The sequence below is a fragment of the Marmota marmota genome, unplaced genomic scaffold, assembly GCF_001458135.2.
Source record: "Marmota marmota marmota unplaced genomic scaffold, marMar, whole genome shotgun sequence".
Classification (NCBI taxonomy): Eukaryota; Metazoa; Chordata; class Mammalia; order Rodentia; family Sciuridae; genus Marmota; species Marmota marmota.
This window is the reverse complement of record NW_026000093.1, coordinates 3,617,107-3,643,286: the sequence shown is the minus strand read 5'-3', so window position 1 is coordinate 3,643,286 and position 26,180 is coordinate 3,617,107. Positions and strand designations below refer to the sequence as shown.

Genomic DNA, 26,180 nt, shown 5'->3' with positions numbered 1-26,180 from the left:
AAGTGAAACATTTACAAAGCCTAGTAATAGCAATAGTAAAATAATTAATGCACATGTATACAATAATGTTTTCATGGTATTTCTGTTGTACTGACTTGATTTCTTTACAGGTTTAGACAATTTTTGGTGTTATATTTGGTACTCGATTTTCTGTCTTAATTTGTTTTGATATATATATATATATATATATATTTTTTTTTTTTTTTCCTAAAATAACTGTCATAGCCTCTTTAACTGCCATTATTTTTAAACTACTTTATTGTTTTAAAAAACATTAGTTCAAATGTGATGACTTATCGGAACTGAAACTATTACAAAATTCGTGATATTTCCATAAGCTTTGATACAATTTTGTTAATTTAATAGCTCATAGTGTGTTGGGTGTGAACAAAATATCACAAAATATGCTTCAAATAATAATATGTATAATTTTTCTAAAAATATTAATATAGTATACATGATAAAACACTTCCCTATTTAACACAGACATCTTACTAATATAATTTAGGTATGGACTATAAACAATCCCTAAGAATTTGATCAACCCATACATGTACATGGTTTTTAAAGTTATTTTTTGATATTCAGGAGACAATGGAGAAAGAAAAGATGAACNGGAGGGGAGGGGGGATAGTAGAGGATAGGAAAGGCAGCAGAACACAACAGACACTAGTATGGCAATATGTAAATCAATGGATGTGTAACTGATGTAATTCTGCAATCTGTATATGGGGTAAAAATGGGAGTTCATAACCCACTTGAATCAAAGTGTGAAATATGATATATCAAGAAATGTGTAATGTTTTGAACAACCAACAATAAAAAATAAAAAAAGAAAGAAATCAAATTATGGAACCAATCTAGGTGTGCATCAAGAGATTAATGGATAAAGAAAATGCATTTATACACAATGGAGTATTACTCAGCCATAAAGAAGAATGACTTTATGACATTTGCCAGAAAATGGGTGGATCTGGAGAACATGATGCTAAGTGAAATAAGCCAGTGTGAAGGTTGAATGTTTTCCCAGATATGGGGAAGTTAACCCACAATAATGGGGCAGGGTGAGGGGAAGAATAGAAGATAGAAGTGCAGTAGATTAGACAATGGAAATGGAGTTAAGAGAGGGAGGACAGGAAAAGGAATGTCAGGGGAATGAATTTGACATCTTTTGCCCATGTACATATACGAAAACAACTCAGTGAATCCCACTATCTCTTACATCCATAGAAATGAGATCCTAACTAGAATAAGTCATGTATAACTAAAAAGAACCAATAAAGGAAAAAGAAATGAAAAATACAATTGAAAAGAGAGAGGTCAAAATCATTTTGTTTGCAAATAATATGATCTTGTATATAAAAAAATCTTTAAGATTCCATTAAAAACTGTTAAAAACAACAATCAAATTCAGTAAGATTGCTAGATACAATCAAAAACACACAATTCAGTATGATTTCCATATTGTAATTATGAGCTACCTAAATAGAAATAAAAAAAAAACAATCCCACTTACAATGGCTACAAATGGGCACATATATATGTACCACATACACACACCCATAGGAATAAATTTAACCCAAAAGGTAAATAACTCTACAAACAAAACTGAAAGATACTGATGAAAGAAATACAATAAGATGAAAATTAATGAATATCCAGTGTTCATAGATTAGATGTATTAATATTGTAAAAATGTCCATGGAACTCAAAGCAATCTACAGGTACAATGCAATCCCATCAAAACGGTAATGTCATTCTTCACCAAATTAGAAAAAAAAAAAAAAAACCCTCAAAATGTGTATGGAAGTACAAATGAACTTATATAGACAATGTGATCTTAAACATGAAGAAGACATGCATGGAATATAATTGGCCTCTATGATATTGGGATTTCCCTCAACTGAGTACCAGAAAGGCAATGAGGAACCTCAGTCCTACAACCACAAGAACAAAATTCTGCCTCGCTCTTGAATGAACAAGGAAGCAAATTCTTCTTGATAACTTCCTGAAAGGAGCACACCCCAGATGACACCTTAATTGTAGTCTGATGAGCCCATGTGAGACTTCCAATCTATGGAAAAGTAAGATGATAAATATGTCCTATTTAAGCTACTAGATTTGGACCTATTTGTTATACTTGCAATTGAGAACTAAGGAAAATATGTCACTTCCCACAAACTTGTTTGAAAGAGAATGGAGAATAGAAGCCACTACATTTCAAGTACAAAGGTCAAATTAGAAAACCATAAAGAGAAAAATGAGAATTTAGTAGAATGGGCAAGAGGCTCAAATGGACCAAATCCTATGAACCATGCATTTCTATGGATACACAGATAATGCACACTTGGAAAAAATATTTGAAAATAAAAGAAATAACACACAATACCTAATAAAAACAGAGAAGTGGATACATACTATAAGTGCTCTTTAAACTAGAGTAAGTGGTCTTTCTGAAATCCAATTTTGCTTTTTGTTATCAAAAAAATTTAAAAGAGTAATTGTACTTTAAATAAAATTCACTTTTAGAATGAACCACAAATTGATATCTGAAACATTTAACATTAATATGTGCCACCATCTTTAGCAAAAGACTCTGAAGCTTTATAATAGAGTCAAACCATGCAAAAAATATAGATTCAAATTATGATAATATATTGTTAATAATTAAATATTATTAAATAATGGCTAACAGAACAAACAACAATAATAGCCATTTGCATAGAACATATTGGGGAAAATCTACCCATGTGGTTTTAATGGTTGCCCTTGGGAAGTGATGTCATTCTGATCATTTAAATATAAAGGTGTGTGTGTGTGCATGTTTGTGTGTGTGTGTGTGTGCACATCACAGGGTACAGATAGGGGTTTCTTGTTTGTTACCTTCCACTTCCTTCTTTTCTGACTCTGGACTTCCTGTCTGCTTGTGCTCCCCATGAACATTACCTCTGACTACTTCACCTTGGCAGCCAAGTTGTATTTTTTGTTTGTTTGTTTCTTCAAAATTTTCAGGGCATGTTTCATGGTACACCTTTCTCAGAGGGGCTTGCCAATGTCTTTTTCCATAGGTCTATGCCACCATTCCCTAAGATTCATTTTCTGAGCTCAAAGACATCAAAAGCTCCTCTTCAAAAGTCTTGATCTCATTTCCTTTTGATACTTTCCTTTTTTTTTTTAACTATCCCTTATCTGTGATGATTTTTTTTATGTGTCAACTGAGCTAGGCTATGGTGCCCTGTGATTGAGTCTAATACCAATCTAAATGTTTCTGTGAAGCTATGTTGTAGATGTGATTAACACTTACAATGGTTTAACTTAAAGTAAAACAAGTTACCTACAAAATTCAAGTAAGCCTGAAGAATAAAACAGACTTCCAAGAAATGTTGCCTCAAGACTTAACAGAAATTTTGCTTCTGTTTCTTGTCCACTCATCTGTCCTACAAATTTCAGACTTGCCATCTCAGTAATCACAAGAGTCAATTCTTTAAAGTTTCTCTAGATAGACAAAGACAGAAAGAGAGAGAGAGAGAGAGAGAGAGAGAGAGAGAGAGAGATATCTCCTCTTGTTTCTGTTTTCCTAGAGAGCCCTGACTAATGTATTGCGTACTTTCCTTCTTCCTTGAGTACTGGGTGTGGTTGCTCTTCCTGTAGCTACTACTTTTGTGATACCTTAGCAAATTTTTTACCTTCTTAGCTACTTATTTAGCTACCTTAAGTTTAGTTAAAATTCTTTACCCTAAACTTTTGCTGTTCAAGTAAGCAATGTTCTTTCCCTCACCTTTCAGCTAAATGCCCATCAGTAGAAAAATGGATAAGAAAAATGTGGTACATATGCACAAAGGCATTTATTTGTTCATAAAAATCATGAAACCCTGTAATTTCTGACAGCATGGATAAGCCTGAAAAACATTATTTTAAGTGAAATGTCAAGTACAGAATGACAAACACTTCATGGTCTCGCTTGTACTTGAACATAAAAAAGTGAATCTCATAGAAGATGAGAGTAGGAGAGTGGTTCCCAGAGTCTGAAGAGATGTGGGAGGAGTGGAGAGCTTAGGGGTCAGTAGGAAAATGTCACAGTCAGGAAGAATAAGTTCTGATGTTCTATGGCATGGCAGGGTGAATAGAATTCCAACCAATGCACTATATATCTCAAAATAATTAGAAGAGAGAATTTTGAATGTACGCATTGTATCAAAATGATAGATTGTCAGGTGATAGATATACTAACTACCCTAAGGTGATGATTCCCCAATAAATGCACAAACCGAAACATGACATTGAATTGCATAAATGTACAAAACTGTATGTATCAATAAAAAATAATGAAGCCAGGTTCAGTGGCACATCTGAAATTCCAATGACTCAGAAGGAAGAGCCCAACTTTTTAGCTAGCCTGGAAAGGTTAATGAGAGCTTTCTCTCAGGAAAAAAAAAAAAAAAGGAAAAGAAAAGAAAGAAAGGATTCAGGATATGGTTCAGTGTTTGATCACCCCTGGGTTCAGTCCCCCGTACTAAATTAAAAAAAAAAAATTGCAAGAAAGTTATTTCTGTCTCTTGACTGGACGGTGATACTTTATGTAATGTTTATGGATATTATTCACAGTGACCAAAAGCTTTGAAGAGGTCTTTCAGAATGATAATCTCTCACCACTCCACCTCTAACAAGCAATCTAGCACCAGTAAGAACAAAATGTCTTGTGCATGCCCTTTGGTAGGCTTCCTCCTCTATCTTGTTTTTTTTTTTTTTTAATGGCCTCTATAAAATGTTTGTCAGACTAGTTTTCTTCACAGGGAAAACCTAGATGCTTTAATTGAATGAAACATCAAAACAAGCTGACAACAAGAAGATGACATACTTCTGTTTTTCATTCTTCCAGCCACAGTTCAATTCTGTTATTGGACTTCTTTTAAATTATAGGATATTCAATATACATAAACTTCTAAATATATCACTTTTTCTAGAGAAAAATAAGTTGTACTTAAACATGTTATGAGAGGTATGGAAGCTAATTTATTAAGTAAAAATTAAATTTTATTAAACTTTACATATAATTTGGTATGAATAATGCATTCATAGTTTGTTCATGGAACAAAATACACTTTAATGTAGAGTTAGAAATTCAATAAATTTTACTTTTTAGAATTTCAGTTTTTATCATTAAAAAATGCATATTAAGGACATGCATTTTTAGTAATTTTCCTAAAGCTGCCTGTTGTTCAAACTGTGATTAAAATTCACTTATGCCTCAGTGGATAGGATTGTATAATTAAAATGAAAATTTCCACACAGATCATTGCTCATTAAATAGCTTAAAATAACTACAAATATTATCATAACACCTACTATGTATCAATTTATCAAAACAGATTTTGAGCCTTGATAAATTAATTCTCCCATTAGATATCTGAGTTCCTTTTGAAAAATAAAATAAAAATTATTAAAAAAAAACAAGAAAATCTTCATATTTAGTGAAAGAAAATAAGCTATGAATGCATTAGAGCTATAAAATAAATGATTTTTTTTCTTTAGAAATGGCAAGCATTCTAATCTAGAAAGAAATAATTTGTTACCTGTTCAATAATAAATGCTGTTTCTGTATATTTCAGAAATATGTTTATATGTTTGCAATATAATTGAGTTAAATTTTACTTAAAACTTTGATAATCATAATATCCCAAGAAACCCTATAATTCATCTAGATTTTATTATTTCTGTTTAATAAATCATATGGAATCTTGATTATGTTTTCTTGTTTTCCATTGTTTTTAAGTTATTACATAATTCCTAAATGGACATTCATTAAAAAATAAGTCAAACATACAAAAGTATATAAAATAAAATATAGAAGTTTGAACCTCACTCTCCCCCAGCAGTGGTGTCTGTCTTCAGGGTCAATCTCTTAGACATCATCCTAACATGTGGAAATAAATCTATGCATATAAACCTAAGAAAATTTAAACAATTTGAATCATTTATTACAAGTTCAGAATTTAATTTAGAACTTGATTTTTCCACTTCCAGGCCTATTCAAGCGTGGTGATATTTATAGTCCCTGTGCCAACTGTAACAATTTTATATAACCAATCAAATATTGATATGCCAATTATGTGATCTTTACATCTCTGTTATGTACCTTTATTTTTAACAATATTCTTTTCTAAAGGAAGAGTGTTGGGACAAATAATGTGTGAAATTTAAATTTTGATACTTAATATACAATTGCTGTGATGATCAATCTGAATTGTCAACCTGATTAGATGAAGAGATCCTCTGAAAATGCTTGGGATGTTTCTATGAGAATGTTTCTAGAGATGACTGGCATGTGGGACAGCAAATTGAGATAGGATTGTTCTGACAGTGGGTAGTACTTTCCCAAATGCTGAGGGCCCGAATGGAACAAAAGTGAAAGAAGGAAGAAGCCACCTCAAATAAAAGCTTATTTCTTCTTGAGCAGGTTCACCTGTTGTTATAGCCATGGCCCAAAGACATCAGACATCTCTTCAGTCTTCCAAAAAGGACTCTCACCAGTTTCCAGAGAGCTTCCTACTTTCAGTCTAGGACCAGGATTATATCACTGGTCCCTTCTGTCTTGAGTCTCCAGCTTCTATGACTGAGCATCTACTGCTTCCCCTAGCTCTCCAGTATCACAGCACAAATTTTGGGCATGGTAGTTTTTGATCTTTAGTTGTCTCTGATACAGTTTATACAAAACAATTGTTGTTTCTGTTAACTGAATAGCACTCTGTAATTGCAAAAAGAAAGAAAATGTTGCAGCTGTTTTGCTGGCATTCTGAATGCTTCTAAGTACACATAATTTTTTTTTAATTTAAAAAAAGGAACAAACTATTTCTTGGGGAGACAATAAGAAAGATGGCTTGCGGGCATCTCAGGAATCAGAAATATCCCATCTATCTCAGAATCAATGGTGTGAAAGTGAAAAGTCCATCTGAAAAACTTTTGCTGTGAGAAGAGAGTTTCTGGGCACCCTGCTCCAACAGGGAGTTGCTTCCCCAGGGTTTGTTTAACTGTATAGCCACTCAAAACCCAGAGGCTGCTATCACTTGGTCTAAGTAAGTCCAGCCACTGCTCTCAATGACAGTAGATTTTGATGTCATCCACATGGAGCTTTTGGGGCATGCATGAAAATAAGAGTAATGCAGTCATGGAGGTTTCCACTGTGGTTGTAAAGAAAGGCCTTGGAGGCTTGGCCATGAGCAATAGTCCCTAAAGAGAAGTTCATGCTCTAATTAAGACCCCAGGAAATTAGATTCTGGGTGAACATGAATTATCTGTAAGGCAACACCAGGAGCAGCAAGCAGAGCCAGCCTGAGAGAGAGGCCATCTGGGTTGCAATGGAAAAGCCATGGAGATGGAACTGTCTATTTCCTTTAGAGCTCACCACCTTGTGTGCTATATTCCAGGCATGGAGTCATGAGATTTAATGCTTGCCTTGCTAGGTTTCCGTCTTTCTTTGGTCCCATTTCTCCTTTTTCAATGACCCCATTCTTCCCTTTGGAATGGAAATATTTATCCTGTACCTGTTCCACTCTTGTATGTTTTAAGTAAGGAACTGTTTGCTTGTTGTTGTTATTATTTTATTTTTGGTTTATTATGTTTGTGTTTTGGTTTGTTTGCTTTTATTTGTACTTGTATGGGAACCTACACTAAGAATTTGCTTTGCATCTCAGAGTGAGACTTTGGACTTGGACTTTTGAGGAGTGTTGAAAATGTTAGGGATTTGGGGACACGTGAAGGAAGACTAAATGCACTTTACATTGTGAAATGGTAATGAGTCTTTGAGAGGTAGGTACAAAAAAAAAATTTAAGGTTTGTTTCTTGAATGTACCAAAAAGGCATATATTTTGAAGGCTTGGTCCACAAGTATAGCAGTGGTCCCAAGTGGAACTCTTCGTAAGTAATTGGATCCTGAGGTCTCTGGCCTCATCAGTGGATTAATCCATTGATGGGTTAATAGTTCCGATGGCATTATAGGGACATGGTGGGAACTGTAAATGATGGAGCCTAGTTGGAAGAAGTAGGTCACTGGAGCCATGTCCTGGAGGGGCATATGTTGTTATAGCACCTCTCTCTCTCTCTCTCTCTCTCTCTCTCTCTCTCTCTCTCTCTCTCTCTTTCTCCTTCCCCAGGTGCCATGAGAGAAATAGTTTTGCTCCTCCACATTCTCCTGCTGATGGTCATACTCACCTCAGGCCCAAAGCAATGGAGCCAGTCAACAATGGACTGAAGTCTCTGAAACCATGAGCCACAATAAATCTTTCTCATCTAAGTTGCTTCTGTCATATATTTTTCTCACAGTGATAAAACACTGGCTAACACAACTGCCCTCCAAAAATTGTGTAATGATTCAAACTCTCACCAACATTATGAGAATATTTGTGAATATTTAAATGTACTAAAGTCAATATTTTGGATAAATACATATTTTACAAGCAGATCACTCACATTTAATTGATGATATATCTGCTCAAAAATCTGTATTTATCAATTCATTAAAGTATAAGCAAATATAAATACAATGCATTTTCTGTCTTCTTACTTCTTTAATCATAATACAATCATAATTAATAGCACTTTTTTAATATTTGAAAATACATTATTTAAAAATATTTCTTACTTTAAGGGACACATTATTCCTGATAAATACATGAGCTCAAGATGGCTTCCTTTTATTAGATTGAAAAAGAGACTACTTCAATTTTTTCCCAAATCTCAAAATAAAGGGATTGTAAACTCAGAAAATTGTGAGACAATTCTAGTATCACCACAACAGGCTTTAACTTCACCCACATCTTTATTACGTATTCAGTATACAGAAAGTGTGGATTTGAATTGCAACAGAAGAAAATGAGATTCATCATAAAATGTGTAATTTCTCTAAGATTGGATTCTAATCTTGGATTAGTTGGATTTTGACAATTTTTTTTCCTCTATCCCAGATTTATAAGTAGGATCCTCTCATTTTATATGCTTAAGGAATAGGCTTCCTAACTTTAGAAACTGTGCCTACTGTTTTCTTCCCTATACTCAGCTTTCATTATATTGTCAGTTGCTTTACCCTCCCCAGGAAATGAATTCTGAACCTACATTATTGCTCACATTTCTGTAATAGACCTGCTCCAAGGTATTCACGTCTTCATGAGCAACTTCTAGGGAGACGAATCCTACATGTGTACATTAGAATCCAGATACTAAATGTGTGCTTGGAATTGTGCTCCATGACTATGCTGCTCTGATAATCTGGAGAATTTGCTCATTTTGACTTTCTTCTAATGATAGATTATAAATCTTGACTGTGTACCCAAGTTAATGTAGAAGATAGGTCAGGTGTACACAATAAAACCTATATACTAAAACATGTTCAATATCATAAGCCTAAGAGGGAGCATGACCATGATTCTGATTTGGATTTTGTAATTTCTTATCTCATGTATATTTTCTATTATCACATTAGTTTCACTTACAGAACTGAAGCTAGATCACTGTTTTCTAATATATATTCTAACATGTTACAGAATTTTTAAAAAATGCAAGAAAATTCCTAAATTCCCCTTATCAGTAGTTGAAATTTAATGACCTCTAAAAATAAATTTAGAGTTTGAATAAATCTTATATTTCATAATACAGAAGATAGTACATAATTGAAAAATAATGTTATTCAAAATTTGTAGTAAATCTAAAGACATGTTTAAACTAAATATATTTCCATGAGTTAATAATGGATAATATAATGTATAGCTGAAGCCAGAATTAGACAGTCAGTCAGTATAGATTGGTAAACAGAGTCAGGTCAGATCAAGGAGGCCAATTTTGAGTGAGTCCAGCAAGTTGGAGACTGTCCCCTGAGGAATTCAAATGTTAATTCCTTCAGAGCCCTTTCTCTACCCCTATCAAGAGTCTCCCACTGTTCTAGCCTGTTGCTAAGGTAACCAGTCCCAGGAATTGACCTTCCCTACAGGAAGCTATAAGGTTGTTAATTAATGTGTCCTTGGCTGCTGCATCCTGCCATTCCCCCTTCAGCCCACCTGTTTCCCACCTTTTGGCCATCCCACCTAGCATTTCCTAGGCCTAGTCAAATGCCTGGTCACCTAGGAGGATGGAGAAAGATTAGGGAAGAGGGCAGTAGAACAAGGGAAATCTCCGACCTATAAAAAGGGCAGAACACCTCGCTTCTTGGGATACCAGGATACCAGCTATGGCCCACTTCTGCCTCCCAGGAGAAGTCTATGTTACCCCCTTTTAAATAAACCCCGCTTTATATGCTTGCTTCAATGTGTTTCTCTAATGTTCAAACTTCAACATGTGAGGAAGCAGAACTCACCCATAACCAGAGCTATGATAGCTACTATGCTAAAATGATCCATCAACTTCTATTAAAAAGATAACACTTATTAAGAGATAAATGCTCTCAGAAACAATGAAAAGATATAAAGGTTTACATAATGGTTTGAAAATACATTACTAAATTATTTCTATTGAAAATTTACCACAATGTGCATTGTGCTGTCATTTGTTACTTAGGATTTGAAAGGTAGCTATTTTATATAAAGTAAATTTTAATATGATATGATATATAATAAGTATAATAGCTATTTAATTTATGCTTTTCATCTGAAGAAAATTCCAACAAAATATTATACAACAGTGTAACTAACCTTTCAGAGGGTACTGTAACTCTATAGTACCCCACTACACACACACTTGCTAGAAAGATATAATGTTTATCCTGCTTACTTAGTTCTCTTAGGGGAATACCAATTTGCATTTACTTCATGAAACAAATTCTTTGAATTCTTTCTTCCTGGCAGTCATTCCATAAAAGGAACTTGGGGGGGGTGGGGCATGGGAAGAGAGTGAGATGATGGTATCTGTTCTCTAACTCTGTCTCTGATAGGTTTATACAGGTTAAGTGACACTTGTTGGAAAATAATAATCTCCTGTTGAGCTTCTTTGTGAACCAAATTACTTCTAAGTAAAGTTTATAACAGTTCCTTCATCTTTCCGCTTCAGTACTACAGACTGTCTCCCCAGTAATTTTATAATCTTTTTAGTCTTACAACAACATTCCTGTGCATTTTAAAATAGTTTTTAACCTTAATATGTATGAGAGAATATTATGCATAAATGCATGTCAACAACTTAAATAAACAAAATTATATGTATGAATTCCTAGAAAGGACACAATTACTAAAGTTTACTTAAAGATTAACTGAATTGCACAGGAACTTTAAGAGAATATAAATTTTAGTTGAATTTTTTATATAAAATTCCAATTTTATATAAATTTACTGGAGGAATATTTTTAACAAATATTTAATGAATAAATAGTAACAATGCTATACAAACTCTTCCAGAAAATTCAGAAAGCGAGAATACTTTCCCATACAATCTAAAAGCCATAATTATTCTAATATCACACCACATGAATCTTCATGTTATTTGGAAATTAAATAACATTTCTAATACTTGTGTAAAACTTAAGCATCACAAATAAGTTAAAAATGATCTCAAAGGAAATGTTAATAAAAATGCACTGTATAAATTTTCATAAAAAGACTCAATGGACATGCTTTTATCTCTCAGAAACAGAGAAGAAAAAATTACTAGCAATATTTTAGTAAACTGAATCCAAAAATAAATTAAAAAGTCTAGATATGATCAACTATAATATATTTCAAAAAAATGCAAATTTGGTTTAACATTTGAAGGTAAATTAATAAAATATACGTATCAATAGAATAAAGGCTGAAATGAAAGCTATTTTTTTGATACAGAAAAAAATATTTCATAAAATCTAACATTTGTTTTTGATAAAAATTGCCTCAACAACTAAAAATAGAAAGAAACTTCTTCAACATGATAAAGGGCACCTGTGAAAAACAACCTGTTGATGGGACTGAAAAGCTGAGCCAGAGGAAAGAAGGGACACAGGTGGTCCAAAGCTTGGTGCAGCTATGGACAAGCAAAGCATTTTAAAGTTTACAGTTTGTTCCCAACCATGGAATGCAACCTTGAGGTTAGGCAGACAAAATACTAAAATAACCTTTTTTAAAACAATGCTGCATTTACATTTATATCCTTAATCTTTATCCTAGATCTACTAGTAGCTAAACATAAGATAACAGAACATTCCCCAAAATAACTCCACCACAAGGGAAGGATATGAAACATATCCACAGTTTTAAGAGGAACTTACAGCAAGTCTGACCATGTCAACTGAGCATGTCCTGAGAACAGTTTGCTATTCCTGCTTGCTCTGGCCTGCCAAGAGCTCAGAGGACATTAATTCTTTAACATCAGCAGCTCCACCACAGTCTTCTAGATCTCAGACAACTCCATCAGCAACCAGCTAATATCATGTTTTATGTTGAAACAGTGCTCTCCCCCGAGTTCTGAAACAAGCTATGAATGTACATTTTTACCAACTATATTCTATATACTACTGGATGATGTCATCATGAGATAAACAATTTAAAAGAAAAAAAAAAGTGCCCATAATGGAAGCAGGAACTAAAATTACTTTTATCTATTAACAACATAATATATACTTCCTAGGACTTAGAAGTGATTTCTAAGGATGCAGTACACAAAAGCAATATGAAAATCATTTTTTCTATATCCTAGAATGAGAACAAATGTCATTCATATTAACATCAAAAAGATATCAATTACTAAGTGATATTTATGATAAAAGATGTGTGATATTGACACATTGAATGCTGCAAAAACTTTCTGAGGGAATTTAAGGGAGGCTTAAAATTCTTGGAAATATATCATGTTCATGAACCTGAAGACTTAAAAATGATTGTGTTAACTTTTCCCATATTTAGTCATAGAATAATTGTGATCCCAATAATAATCTAATATTCTTTGAAGATTTATAAATTGTCAATTTGGATTTAAATTTCATGCAGAAATAGCAGGGCACCAGAATATTACTTTGAATAAGAATTACAAAGCTGCAGTATTCATGTCAAGATATACAAACAGACCAACATAGCACAATTGAGAGTACAAAAACAGACCCACATATACATGATAAATTTATTTTTTGATGAAAATTGATAATTCAGTACACAAAGAATAGTATTTTCAATAAATGTGCTAGAACAATTGGTTATCCCTTTAAAAATACCTTTGACCTCTCTCACTCTTAAAATAAGTATTAATTCAAAATGTATCACAGATATATTAAAAAATAGCACTATTAAAAATCTAAGAAATAACATAGTGCTGCTGTTTGCATGTATTAAATATATAGCAATATATTCCGCCAGTAAGTATAATTGCTCTGCATCAATGAAATATTTTATCTTGAGCTTGGCAAAAATTCCTTAAATGTAATAACAACAGGGTGATCCACTTAAGTATGATAAATTTGACTTCATAAAAATTTAAAAATTTTTACTTTTCTTAAAAATATTTAAGAAGACACTTTACAAAAGAAGATATACAGATAGAAAATATGCCCTTAAAGTGATGCTAAACATCATAACCATTGGGGATATACAAATTAAAATTACAGGTGGAGATAACACAATATCTATTAGAATATCCAAGACATAAAAGGCTGTCTAAATTAAGAATGCTCTTTGCACTGCTGGTATGAATATGAATATATTTCAGGTAAAATAATTTATAAAGTCGTTTTGCAATTTGTTAAAACATTTAACACACTTATTTCATATCATCCAGCTATTCCACAACAGAATATAACCCAAAATAAAATCATATGTCAATACAAAGACTTGCTCATAAATATATATGGCTGTTTTATCAATAAGACACTGAATATTGTAACAAGTATACATTAATAGGTGTATTGCTAGATAAATGATGGTATAGCATCAATGAGTTACTACTCAGCAGTAAAAGGGAATGAAATATTGATGCCCACAATCTCTTGGACAAAACAAAAAATCGTTACACAGTGTACAAGAAGTCAGGAAAAATCTTATACACTGTATCATTCCATTTTTATAAAATTCTGGAAAACTGATCTTTAGTAACAGCCTGGGAATGGAGGGTGAGGAAGGGTCAGAGGGAAAAAATCAAGATTCAACAACTCCTTTCCACAGCCCATCTGATCTCAGACTAGACTTCCCACCTCTTATATTGGAATTTGCAAGAACTTAATATCATTGCATGCCTGGAGAGGTCATTGAGAATAAGTACTAGGGAGGTTTCTTTGTGAGCACTTCCTTGTGAGGCAAGTACTGCAGGCAAGTGGTTACTTTGGCTGGCAAGAAATTTCATGGGAGATTTCAGCTTTAATTTTAAGCCTTAGCTGTATCTGCATGAATATTCCCATTACATATAGCAATATTCCATTTCTTCCAGAGTAATCCTTTTACTTTCATATTGAAGATCCTGCATTATATTGTATATCTAAACTGACAATTTAAACTTTCTCTATAGCCTGTCTATACATCCACCATTTATCTGTTTATCTCCCTACTCATTAATAAATTAATATATAAATCTCTATGTCTCAGTCTGTGTGATTGCATAGTAGTAAAGAAGATAGGTTTATTGCAGGTGTTTCTCCTACTCTCAGAATTTAAAATTTTTACTTGTTTAGTTAAAAAAAGCAAATAAAAATTATTCTAATAACAAAGCCCATGTATATACATAAATATAAAATACACACCTTACTCAGTCATGTACACAACTTTCCATCATTTAAATAACCTTCTTCTAAGTCTTCTAAAATATAGTATATTTTATCTTGATTATAATAAATATTGCTTGCAGTTAATTGTGATCTTCTTTAGTTCAATTGTAAATTAATGTTCATATCTGTATTTTCCTATGAAATTTCTGCCACTATTTTTGTCGATGCTATATAAGCAATTTGCTTTTCCAAGAGTTTATTTATATTGAAAAATTGCTTTTATGAAAAGGATCCTCTTTTAAAAGGACATCATAAAATGTCAACATATTTTATCACCAAGCATTGCAAAATAAACCTGAATAAGAGGGGTATTATCCCTCAACTATGTAACTTTGTGATTTACTATCAACACTTATACATTTATTGTATGAAGAACTAAAAAAGTTTTTTTTTCCCCTCAAGTGGAAAAAATTGACTGTCTCACTAATAGAGTATTTTGTATAACATACACATATATAGATATGCACATTTTTGATAAAGCTGAAATTGAATGAAGCATATAAGTACCCTATTAGCTAATAAATATTAACCTAGGTGATTTTAACTGATGCTTGGACCAAGACTAGAAAATCAATAGATTCCAGAAGATAAGTTGACTAGAAATCTGAGCTATTTTCAGGGCCACTATATTGCTGGAGGGGTAGAAGATAGGGTTAGATGGAGTTAAAATACCAATAAGTTTTGTCTTTAGTAAAAACTGGTTTTAACTGAAAAATTGCTCCCTGTGTTCAGAAGGCTTTTGGTGAGTAGCTTTATTTGAGAAAAGCTGATTTGGAGTATTTTCACCAATATTTTTTTTTTATGGAGAAGCTATCTTGGAGAGGGGATGTATTAGAAATTAAACCTAGGGCTTTATCCATGCTGGGGAAGCATTCTGTTGCTGAGCTATGCCCTTTTATAAAATTCTGACATATGGTCTTGCTAATTTGCTCAGGCTAGCCTGGGAATTGCCATCTCCCTGCCTCAGAATTTAGAGTAACTAGGATACCAGGTATGTTTCATCATGATTGACTGGAAAAGCTAAATTTTGGAGGTCCTTAATCCTCTTTCTTCTTTGTTGCTTCACATAGATTTTCATAATGTCCTTTAATTTCTTAATCCTCTCCCACACATTTTGAGACATTGAGCCATCTTTTATCCTTCTGTCTTCCAGCTTTGTATGTATATATTTAAATTCTCCACATTATGCAGAGTCAAACATAAATATTTCCTTATGATTAGATATTTGAGATAATATTCTTTTTTTACATCTCTTTATTTTTTCCAACTATTACAAATGACAATTATATAATAAAATGTCTGGTATAAGAGCACTTGAGGTAGATATTTTAATGATTAATTAATTATTTAGAAGCTAATTGAAATTCTAGTTTTGAAAGGTAGATTTCAGGCTAGAGGGACTTTAGTGAGAATGAGTAAAAATGATAAATGCAATAAAATATGAAAAATGATGGTTCATACCATATGTGATATAAATTTGGTTATCTAGACCTGTATGCACTGATCTCTAAAACTCTGAGAAAACTATCATGATAAGATTTTACAGTAATGTACTATCACTGCTTAATTTAACAGCAAGACCTCTGTCTGTCCCCTTCCATGCTTTTCAATAAATAGTTATCAGCAGAAGCTGAATTTCAGTATGTTCACCGTATAAATGAACCTGATCAAACTCTTAATAGAGAAATCAGATGATGTATCCCAGATGCATAAAGAAATTTTTAAAATGCTAATAAAGTGAACTCAGAAATATACTACGAGAATTTCCAGTGGACACATAATCAAATTTAGTCAATTGGTTAATAGATATTAATTTAAGCAACTTCCCCACCCCCATTTTTAAATTTCTTCATGGTTCTTTTGCATATATACATTTTAGAGCCCATGTCTTACAATTTGAATTCCTTTATTAAAAAAGAAAAACAACATAAAAGCAAATTTTTTTCTCTCCAATATATGGATTTAACAGAAAACAAGGAAGAAGGGGAAAAAACAGATCAGTAGATTGGACAAAGGGGAATGAAGGGAATGGAAGGGTGACAGGAAATAGGAAAAAAAAATAATGGGATGAAAACAACTTAACTTTGCTATTTTACTATGTACATATATCAGTACATCACAGTGAATCTCCACATCCTGTACAATCACAAGACTGAGATCCTAATTAGAATAAGACATACTCAAGGTTTGTATAAAATATACTCTACTGTCATGTACAACTAAAAAAAAAAAGAATTAAAAAATCTTTTGAATTTTCCTTTAATCTCTACATGATGTTTTTCCTGGTCATGGACTATTTCCTCAAATGGTTTATAATTTGTATGCAGACCTGTTGTTCCATGAGAGTAGTTTCACTGGAAGCTCATGTATTCTGGACTGGGGGAGAGTCCCCACAGAACTGGTACTCAGCACTGCCTTTTAATGGTCAGCAGTGACTTTGTTTAGTTCCTTTTATGTTTTGTTTTATTTTAATTTAACATAGGTTGTGGTAAAAGTCACCTGCTGAGCATACATTCAAAACCAAATCTCATAGAAAGCAGAGGAATGATCTGATCTTATACCTTGCATTCATTTTTTTTTTTTCCTATTTGGTACTTATAACAGAATCTCAGGATTATAAAGGGACTTTTCATTGCACATCTCTTAACATAACAATTATTGTAACATACTTTGTATTATTTAATCAAAAGCTATGTATAAGCATAAGTATATGTGCATATTTATATATAAGCTAACTTTTAGAAATTTATGTGAAAATTGTTAAGAAAAACTTTGTAATGAAAGCCACCCAATGTGCTAATTCCAAGGCAAAAGCTCTGTTTGAAGACTAAATCTGGATCAGAAATAGGATTATACATTTTTTATCCCAATTCTTTAGGTGGTTCACATTTTATTAAGCAAGGAATATACCCCACTCTCCCAAGATATTGTTATCACATTTTTGCAGGTGAGTTTTTCCTGTCATGAATATATATGAATGTTGAACTATAAACTAATTTTATTTCCCCAAATTCTTCATTTGTACAGTGGAAAGTAGTGAATAAAAAATCCATTTAACTCTTCTTTGGGCTTTTTAACATGCCAAAAATAATTCATTATGATTTTCAAAATTGTGAGATGCTAAGATTAAAGATTAAATTTCAGTATAATTAATATTAAAATAAAAACTTTATTAAGCCTGCTCTTACTTGAATATAAGTTTGTCCACAAAGAGTTCATTACTGGAGAACATAATTTTCAGTGTAGTGGTGCTGGAAGATAGTTTGGAGCTTTTAAGAGGTGGGGCCTAACAGGAAGTAATTAAGTCATTGGGAGTGCTGTCTTCTGAAGGAATTAATATAGTACATTTTGGACCCTGATTAATACTCACGAGAGTATCATAAAACAGCAAGCTGGCCTCTGAATCTTTCTCTGGCTTCTAATCTGACTATGTCATCTCTCCCCCTGGAACTTGATCCTGCTGTGATACTATCTGCCAGAGTATCATGTGACCAAGGACCTCACCAATGACTGAATCAATGGAGCCAAACAGTCATGGACTTTCAGCTTTCAAACTGTGAGATAACTGAAACTCTTGCTGTACACTACCCAACCTTAGGTATTTTGTCATAGTAATGAAAAATAAACTAATGCACATACGAATGCACACTTGTGCTTATTACATATAAATATTTGTTGGAATATTATATATGTATATGGGTGTTAGAATATTAAACCGCTTTGTTATTTGTTCTATATGCAATTTTCATTCAGATTCTCATTCATCTCATACAGTATCACTCTAAATCTGGATAAAAGCAGAAGTAACAGGAATTTTTACTAGATAGTGAGCTAACTATACAGTGTTGAAATAAAATGACTAGTACCTGAAGAATCTCTCAGTAGAAAAGCATTCAGCTCACCTTACTTGATTTGCAAACATAAATAAAGTGATTTGATCTGTTTCTTATAAAATTCTATATTGGAGATAAACAAAACTTAAGATAAACCAATTATAACTAGCCTAAAAGACTCAAGTAACTGGGGACTTTCCAGTAGGATAGACTCAATAAGGCAGTGCTACTTTCCTACTGCATTTCTGCTCATAAAGACTTATTCCTGAAATTTTGTCATGTGAACACTAAATCTCTTTCAATTTGATATTACCCAATTCATGAATTGCTTTTTAGTCAAACAAACCCTTTAAAAATTTTATTGTGCCTTAGTAAAATGTGTTAACATGTGGTTGTCATTGTATATACAAAAGTGGCTGTGGGTTTACCAGAGCTATAAAACACTCATAGTAAAATAAATCAAACCTATTATTAATATTTCACATGTCAAGGTTAAAAAGAGCAACTGAGGGTGATAATATAGATCTTAAAGTCATTCTTAAATCAAAGAAACATCCGTCATTTCTATTTTTGGCAAGAATTCACAAAAACCATAGATCTCCCTTTTAAAATATCTGACTATAAAACTGTTGCATCATCTGATGCGCATTACAATCTTTTCCCATAGCTGATGCTTCTTTTTATTTGAATAACTTCTCATTAATGGTATTGGCCCACTATCAGAGCTGTATGAAATCATTAAATTGCTGTTCTCAAGATGTCACTGTGTACTACCTGCGTCAGTCACCTGGAACGTGACTATAGCTACAGAGAGGGGTTTCTGGGTATCTTCAGAGTTGATGAGTCAGAGGCTCTGGCTTGAGCTCTGGTTCCTGCACTGTAAATAAGCTCCCAGAATACAATCACTTTTTCATGGGAAAAGTGGTGAGATATATATCCCTTCAACATTGGCACCTGTACAAAATATTAATTAAGCGGGTCTCCAAGAAAGGAAGGATGGAATGCCCCAGATAAAAAGATCTCATAGATCTTTTACAGTTACACAAGGTTTCAGAGCTAGCCTAAGCTCCCAATAGCAATAAGAGCATAATTTCTACAAGACATAAATTCTGCATACCAAAGAACAAATTTAGAAATTAGAAAACACTAATGAGAATAATAGCATATATTGATCACTTAAATGTGTTTATCATTTAATCCTTAAAATAAACTTGAAAGATAATTATCCATGCAAATGTCACAGAGAAGTGAACTGAAATTTAGATATGAACTTCACTTTTTACAAGTTGAAGAAAATTTTTACATTGAAATTGATTGGTGAGTTGCAAATAGATTTTAATTAATCTTATCATGTAAACATAGCTGTCTTAGAAATTTCTACTTTGATCAATGTTTTCAAATCAAAATTGATGTCCAGAATAATAAGTTTATAAAGCTTTGATCAATCAGACATTATTTTTAAACTGAATTAATTTGGATTCATTTGAAATACTGTCAACAATTTGTGAGAATCCTTTGAACTTTGAGATCAAATTTAAATATGTTTTCCAAAAATAAATATGTACTAAAACTATCTTTTGGAAACAGTCCTCCAAGTTATTCAACAATGTATGTAGATAAATTTGATTATTTTGTCAAAACATAATTTTGCCTTAGTTTATGCAGATACAAGTTCTAAAACACATTTTTTAATGTGAAGAAACACACACATCATCAAATAAGTGTTCAAATTTACATTTTCTCTGAAAGTAGAAATTATATTACTAATTATTTTGTGTAAAAATCAGATGGCATTAAGGTTATCTTGTATGAATGATATAATTAAAGATATACATGATTTACTTTTTGAAATATTACTTCCTCTTACCTGCTGGTTTACAGGAAAATTTCTGTTGATTTTTTTAATCTGAAATGATAAATAACAAATAAATAAATGAGTATAGCAAGGATAATGTAAGATCCCCCAAATTTTATGAGGATTGATATTCAGTATATTAATTATACTAATATTCTATCTAGATGCAATTAAATCATTGCATATGAAACACCAATTTTAATTGACTATGATAATTACTCCAAATTTCATCATGTTGAAAAATATTTAACAGTTTTTTTATTTATGAAAAATCAAAGCCTGTTTCCAAACTATGTTCAGTGATTGTTTATCAAAGATGTAGAGAGAAATTTTCTGTATTTTGTAATTTAAAATCATATGCTATTCAATTTATTTTAATAGACAAGGGAATAGACAAAATGGAAATTCAACTCTAGACAAAAAAAGTATATTTTGAAATACTTCCAGCCAGGATCTCAACTACCGCACAACATTTACTTTAAGACAATTTAATGAACAACATTTTATAAGAAGTTAAAATAAGTCTTCAGAGGAAGCATTTCTTTTTGTGCTATATCGTGGAAATAAACTGAAAACAAAATAAAAATGAATATCACTTTTAGTTAAATGACATAGATGACACAAAGTGTTCAAACATGCATTTGCTAATAGAAAATCAATTGTCGCTTTCCATTTGATTTATATAGAAACAATGCTAAATCTATAGGGTCTAATCAAAATAAGTACAGACTATTTTTATCTACTTTTTTGTTGTTGTTGTTGACTTACTTGCCACCCCAATCCCTTCCTTTTTCGTTGTTTCCTTTTGTCTTCCTAAGGCAATTCAGTAGAGATGGAAGACACAATTGGGTAACCATCAAACGTCTGATCTGCTATTCCAGACCAACTGGCAATATATTTATTATTTAAAATGTTTTAAAAAAGAAAAATTGAAAACGCCCCAGTTTCATGTAGGATTATATACAGAACCCTATCCTTGCTACAGGGTACTAATCATTTCAAAGTCCCCACCCCTCCCCCAGCCCATGATGACCTTGCTAAAAATCTCTAAAACTCCTAGCACACCTTGAGCTAAAATCAGAAATTTGGAAATATAAATAGAAAGAACTGATTCTTAAAAGAGATAATAGTGAATGCTAGTGGAACCATACTTTTTGCTAGTTCTTATAGCTTGTTATAAAGACTTATAAAGTTCAATTAATATTTTATGTGAACACTTAAGTGTACTATCCTGCTTTTAAATTTTAATTTTTTTTTAATCCCCAAACCAAAATTGGTTTGAATAATCATTTTTTGAATCAATCAGAGTGGTGCACACCTCTAATTCCAGCAACTCCAGGGGCTGAGACAAGAGGATCACAAGGTCAAAGCCAGCCTCAGCAACTTATCTGGGCCCTAAGCAATTTAGCAAGACCCTGTCTCAAAAAATAAAAATAAAAAAAAAAGTACTGGGAATGTGATTCAGTGGTTAAGTGCCCCTGAGTTCAGTCCCTGGAATGATGAAAATAAATAATAATCACTTGGGAAATTTGAAAATTGGTAATATAGACAGGCATTGCCAGGCAGATGGCATGGGTAAGTGAAGTGGTTGACCACAGGAATTTTATACTACTTAGGCCACCCTCAGCAGAGTTCCTGCAATTGAAATGTATTACCCAGCAGTGGCCACTGTCTCTTCCCTGCAGAGTATGTCCTAAACCATCAGCCTTATTTACCTGTCTAGAGCTGTTATAGTGTGTTTGTTATCGTTGCTTTTGTTTTTGTTATTTTTCTCTAGTAGTGAACTCATAGATAGGAACCTTGCAATCTTTATCCTTAAAGAGTTTACAGCACTGGTATTGTATACCATTATTATTACTAATATATATATATATATATATATATATATATATATATATATATATATTTTTTTTTTTTCTTTCTACCAGTTCTTGCATATTATCCAAGGGTATAGGAGTCATTGAAATGGACAAAATATAAAATACACAGAAAGTTAATTAAAGAACATATTAACACCTAGAGAGGTGGAATGAATAAGAAGTGAAATATACCAACAACTCAGAATATTCTAAAAATAACAATGAAGAGTGCATAAAATATGTTTGAATAATTATTATATTGTCATAAGAAATTATTTCTAGACTTTTCTAATATATTAAAGTGTAATAATGAGATAATAAAATGTAATAAATCATTAATGATAGTGAATTATTAAAGAGCTAACATGATTAAAATTGAAAATACTAATAAGTTGTATTCCTCTTATTCAAACAATACCATCATAACCTTTCAGCTGCACCTTTCATTTTACTCTTTTATTTGTTTATCTTAAGGCAAGGTCTTTTTGTGTTGCCTATGGTGCCTATTCTGGCCTCAAAGTCATGCTACTCCAGCCTCTGTCTCTTGAGTAGCTGGGATTACAGGCCTGCACCACTGCACCCACCCGCAGACAGCCTCTTTATAACTGCTTAATGCCATATTTTTGAACAATTTATAGCATCCCAGGATGCTGAGTAAGTACAAATATTCAGATATAATAAGTCAATACTTTAAAACTGTTACCTGTGTATTAATAAAAATATGTGGAACAGAATGATTTTGTTTTAAAAGTTTTCTTTATAGTTTTAACTACATATTGGAGTAAAATAATTTATTCATATTTATTCATGCATTAATGAAGATACAAATTTAAATAACCAAATTCTCAGAGAAATGGAAGATGGTAATGCCACTATGGTTCTTAATACCATGGCATAGGACAGTTTATCCTGGGGCCCTCATTTTGGCAGCAAGAAAAATGAATACATTCTATTCTAATTATTCTTGTAAAGTGGTAGATACAAAATAACTTTCTGTCTCCAAATTAAATCCATATACACCCAAATAAATTTTAAACATAATTCCATTTTTTCCTAAAGCAAGTGGAGTAAAACTGTATAAAGTATTCTATTTTCTAATTATTATACTACCATTTTCAAATAAAAGTACAGTTAAATATAGGAAAAGATTGAAAACCCATTGTAAACCCAAAATGCATTTGATAACCTAACCTATTACAGCTCAGCCACACAGTACACTGCAGATTATCACATCCATATCATTAGCTCAGAAAAAGATCAAAAATCAAAATTGGAAGATATTTTCTACTAAATTCATATTACTATATGCCTTCAAAAAGTTGAAAATCCTAAATAAAGTAATTGCAAGTGGTGAAATATCCTAATGTTCATCAATTAGATAGTATATCTTTTTTACATTCATAATTCTGAATTATAGATGAATAGAAAATACTAGAAATAATTTTTTGAAAAGCACCTGTTTTTATAATCATAAAATATCAAGAAGATAGCTTAACCTTAAAAAAAATAATGTTGAAAATATTTGACTTCAGTTTCAATTTGTTTTTAAAATACCATTATTCATATTATTGATATAGTGTTAAGATAATTACATAGTAAAATATATACATACTATATCATTAAAATAAAATTTATTTATAAAATAAAGTTTTAAAAATTGCTGTTTTGGGAAACAACTTATTGTAAATTATGGAAATCCTAAATCATCTGTTTCATTTTAAGGTTTCTCTTCAAATAAGAAAAATTAAAGTTTTCCCAACAATTTTTTTTTAACTTCTTGGAAACTCATGATAATTATGTGGCATCTAGAACCAAAAATTATATTACAAATTGCTAAAAATTAACGTAATCTAAAATAAAATAAAGGTAGTGTCTGAAAAAACATTTGTAGAAAAGAAAGGACAAAATTGCAATCCATACTGTAAAACCAACTGCTTATAGAGCATACTATTTAAGCTATTAATTTTCTCAGACTTTCAAAGTAGCAAAATGGTGTACACTGAGATTACCAATGATTTTGTAGAATGATTTTGTCATTCTACAAAAAAAGCACTCAATATAAAATACCACTCAGTAGAATAGATTTAGATGAATGGAAGCCATGTCAATTGAGGCTGTTAGTCCAAAACAGAAGATAAGCCCATAAATTACAAATTCATCTCTACTTGATTTATTGGAAGACCATCATCACTTACTACCAGTTTATATATATATATATATATATATATATTTTGTGTGTATGTCCCAGATAGTAGACAAAGTCTCTGTCTATGAAAATTCCATATCTGTGACTCCAGTGTCCATGTCTGCCTAATGAAACCCGTGTTTCCCAAACACACGTTCCACACTTCACACTGGATGAGAAAGTTTCCAGTTCCAAGCACACTAGGTTATCTAGCAAGGTCAGAGGTGACTCACAGGTGGACTAGCGCCCACTGAGGCCAATGTCTGTCTAGCACAACACAGTAGAGGACCACTCTAAGCGGGGAATCACAACACTTTAGACTTCAGAACCAAGGTAGGTTCATGATCACAAAAAAAAGTAAGTTTTTCTTTAATATGCATACTGATGCATTAACTTTCTAGTACTAAAGCAAACCTTAGCAATTATGTTTCCTATCAAACTATGTTTACACTAAATCCTAGAGGACCACCATTGTTCAGCTGTGTGCCGGGGCATTTCTGGGACAGCAATATTTTTTTGTTTCCTTCTCCCAACAGTCACCTTGAGTAAGAGGGTCATATCTCAGAACTGTTTTATTCTGAGGCATAACATTTAAATGGTTTCTGATAAAAACAATAATTTTATTCTGGAGACTATGTCTCTTTCTTCTATCTTTAGTTTATTTATAGCTATAGCAATTACTTTGACATTTTCATGGCTCTTTTTAGGTGAACTCATTGAAGATAGAGCTTATCTTGTTCCTCAGAATTTCTTATTTCTTGGTGACCATGATTCCTTCTTAAACATAATTACATGAAGCAAGCATGTACATTTTGAACAATTTATATATTGTGTACTACTTTGGGAAATTTTTTCTCATATATGAATCACTCCCTTAAAAGAAAACCATTCCTTCTTTTTCTTACATAGATCAGATTTTAATTATATGTTGTCAAAACATATTGGCTACTCTGAATAGTCCTGATTTAAGCTGAAACTGGTAAAAACAATTATTGCCCATGTAGAGATATAAGAAAACACAATATATATTTCTTAATTTTTCAGGAAGCCCTCTTCAGCTTTTAATAAAAAAGTAATAAAGAATCCTTGAATCCATACTAATAACTAAAGAATTAAATACAGAAATAAATAAGGGGAAGTAGACAAATACCTCAGCCGTATACATATTCTACCCACAATCAGGAGTTTAGAATTGGACTTTCTTTGGCTACCCTAACCAAACACATTTATTTAAAAAAACAATGACATGTCTAACCTCTTTAAATTATAGGTACCTTTTCAGATCCAAGGAGACTTCTCTGACCTCTGAGCAGGAAAACAAAATGCTCAGCATTTTGCTTGTAGTTCCAAGGGATTTATAGACACTTTGAAACATTATAGAGACTGTCAGAAAGAATAAAGTTAATACCATGGCACAGGAAAAAAATCTGATTTGATCTGCTTGAATCGGGAAGTAAAATGAGTCATGACTGTCCTCCTTTAGAGAGTACAGCAGCAGAAAAGAACTGAGAGGGTGTGTCCACAGCTAGAGGGCTCTGCGCCACCAAGAAGTTTTGATGCCAGAGTTATGCACAAACATAGAAATTAGTTCAAATACTTATGTACACTTTGAAAGAAGATATCTAGATTCAGGATGGTGTGGATTTACATAAAAGAAACAAAATCTAAGTATAGTTAAGTTCTTATTTTATTGAGTTATTATTTTATATATGTAAATAGATATATAGATATATATGTATATATATATATATTT

General features: G+C 32.1%; 1 protein-coding gene across 3 annotated transcripts in view; it reads right to left on the bottom strand.

The window, feature by feature from the left end:
- Sntg1 (syntrophin gamma 1) overlaps window positions 1-26,180 on the bottom strand; it is an 819,084-nt gene that overhangs the window by 167,639 nt on the left and 625,265 nt on the right. For all 3 annotated transcript variants that reach the window (XM_048782887.1, XM_048782889.1, XM_048782888.1), the window contains one exon: window positions 20,396-20,434. In XM_048782887.1, the coding sequence (XP_048638844.1) occupies window positions 20,396-20,434 (39 nt within the window). The remainder of the gene's footprint in view (window positions 1-20,395; window positions 20,435-26,180) is intronic.